Here is a 2426-nt window from a genome sequence, read left to right as displayed (position 1 = left end):
AACCAAAACATTGTATGACAAATTATATACCCAGTAAGGTTTTTCATGGTCAAACAATACATTGTATGACAAATTATATACCCAGTAAGGTTTTTCATGGTCAACCAATACATTGTATGACAAATTATATACCCAGTAAGGTTTTTCATGGTCAACCAATACATTGTATGACAAATGAAAGTTTTAGTGTCTTTTTACTATTTTTTTCTATAAGTCTAAAATGTTGTCGCCAGTTGTGATTCTTATTATGTTTCTGTCTGTATATTCTAAAATATTTTGGGCATCTTACGTTGTTTACGATTGTCCGTGGTTAAAATATTCATCATGCATGTAAGTAATTCCCTAATCTATTTCTAACTGTTTTAACTAATTAATATTACAGGTTTCTCTTAATTTTTATTAATTTTTTTATTAATGAATAAATTGCTAGTTTTTTTTTCTTCTTGTAATCGCTAGGTATCATTGAAAGAGTCATGAATACCCACCTGTACGACCAAAATCTGTTCAGACCACCGTTAAGCGAACTCGGGCATTGTTCTGACTACATTATTCGATGTATGGAAGAATGCTGGGATGAAAATCCAGACAACAGACCAGATTTCCGTCTGATCAATCAGAAACTAAGAGATATGCAGGCTGGTCTGTAAGTTATCTCTTTCTACTGGCTACAGCCATTTATTTCTATTGGTTATAGTCTGATAACTCAAGTCATTCCTTCCTACTGGCTACAACCAGATAGATTATGTCACTTCCTCCTACTGCTACAACCAGATAGATTACGTCATTCATTCCTACTGGCAACAACCAGATAGATTATGTCACTTCCTCCTACTGGCTACAACCAGATATATTACGTCACTTCTTTCTACTGGCTACAGTCAGATAGATTACGTCACTCCTTCCTACTGGCTACAGTCAGATAGATTACGTCACTTCTTCCTACTGGCTACAACCAGATAGATACGTCATTCCTTCCTACTGGCTACAACTAGATATATTACATAACTTCTTCCTACTGGCAACAACCAGATAGATACGTCACTTCCTCTTACTAGCTACAATGAGATAGATTACGTCACTTCTCCCTACTGGCTACAACCAGATAAATTACGTCACTTCTTTCTACTGGCTACAGCCAGCTAGATTACGTCACTTTTTCCTACTGGCTACGACTAGATAGATTAGAGCACTTCTTCCTACTGGCTACAACCAGATAAGTTACGTCACTTCTTCCTACTGGCTACGACCAGATAGATTAGGGCACTTCTTCCTACTGGCTACAGCCAGATGGGTTACGTCACTTCTTCCTACTGGCTACAACTAAGATACATTACATCACTTCTTCCTACTGGCTACAACCAGATAGATTTACGTCACTCCTTCCTACTGGCTACAACCAGAAAGATAATGTGATTCCTTACCACCGGGTATAACCAGATAGTTTGAGTTTTTCATTTCCATTGGTTATAATCAGACAGATTAAGCCGCTCCTTCCTATTGGTTGTATATATCTTCTGTGTTTGTCTCTGTGTAAGTCATTTTGTAGTTAATCATGTTACTCACTATTACATTAGCGAAACATGAAAGTGTTAAACTATGGTTAAAGTTATACTCAGTGTAAGTGTGTGTATAGGAAACGATGAACCTAATAACTACATGGTCAGAGTGATGGAACTAAAAAAAAAAAAAAGACCATTGAGTATCTAGACAACCAGAAACTCTTCACTGTTATCTTCCTCTAAACACTCACTGATCCTAAGTGTAGTGGCTCTGTTATAAAAAACATGTTACAGATCAGCTTCAGGTTTATTTTTTGTCCTCCCACGTTATGTACATTCAACACCGACAACGACCAGAAGCATCAGAGTGAACAAAACTAGTGTCAGTAGTGGTGACTATTGATTTTGTGAAAAAAAAAGCCTGGTAAACGAACATGAAACTTTTGGAACTGTAGAACGGTGAAGAAGGAACAAAAGTGGACATATGTCAAAGTATTTATGTTACACACGCCATAAAGCGTCTTTTCACACAAGCATTACTCAGGCATCTGTCCTTTCCTCTCTATTTTCTTCTCACTATGTATTTATATGTGGGTGAGTGGGTGGATGTGTACGAGAATTTAAGACTACTATGTATGATTAATTTTAGGGGGGTTAACATTATGGGCAATAAATATTTGAAATTAGTTTCTTAGGTCAAGGATATAAACAATATTTTCCCCCCGTAAATTGGTAATAATAAATTTATTGTAAGACCAATGACAACAATGAAAATAAAACAGCAGTATCTCAGTTGGAATGTGAATCAAGAATCCAAGTTAAAGAAAACGACAAATATTAATCCACGTGCGTAAGATCGAGATAATGTCAACTGATGGAGAATAAAATATTAACACATAGCATCGAAAAGGAAAAATAATATATCTT

General features: G+C 35.9%; 1 protein-coding gene across 1 annotated transcript in view; it reads left to right on the top strand.

Moving 5' to 3' along the window:
- Window positions 1-2426, top strand: part of LOC106475905 (guanylate cyclase 32E-like) — a gene marked incomplete at its 5' end in the record, with an annotated part of 18645 nt that overhangs the window by 4640 nt on the left and 11579 nt on the right. Inside the window, one exon of the mRNA XM_013936579.2 lies at window positions 457-643. Within this exon, the coding sequence (XP_013792033.2) occupies window positions 457-643 (187 nt within the window). The remainder of the gene's footprint in view (window positions 1-456; window positions 644-2426) is intronic.

This window comes from Limulus polyphemus, unplaced genomic scaffold (assembly GCF_000517525.1).
Source record: "Limulus polyphemus unplaced genomic scaffold, Limulus_polyphemus-2.1.2 Scaffold9404, whole genome shotgun sequence".
Lineage (NCBI taxonomy): Eukaryota > Metazoa > Arthropoda > Merostomata > Xiphosura > Limulidae > Limulus > Limulus polyphemus.
The sequence above is the reverse complement of the archived record's forward strand: the minus strand, read 5'-3'. Positions and strand labels throughout refer to the sequence as shown.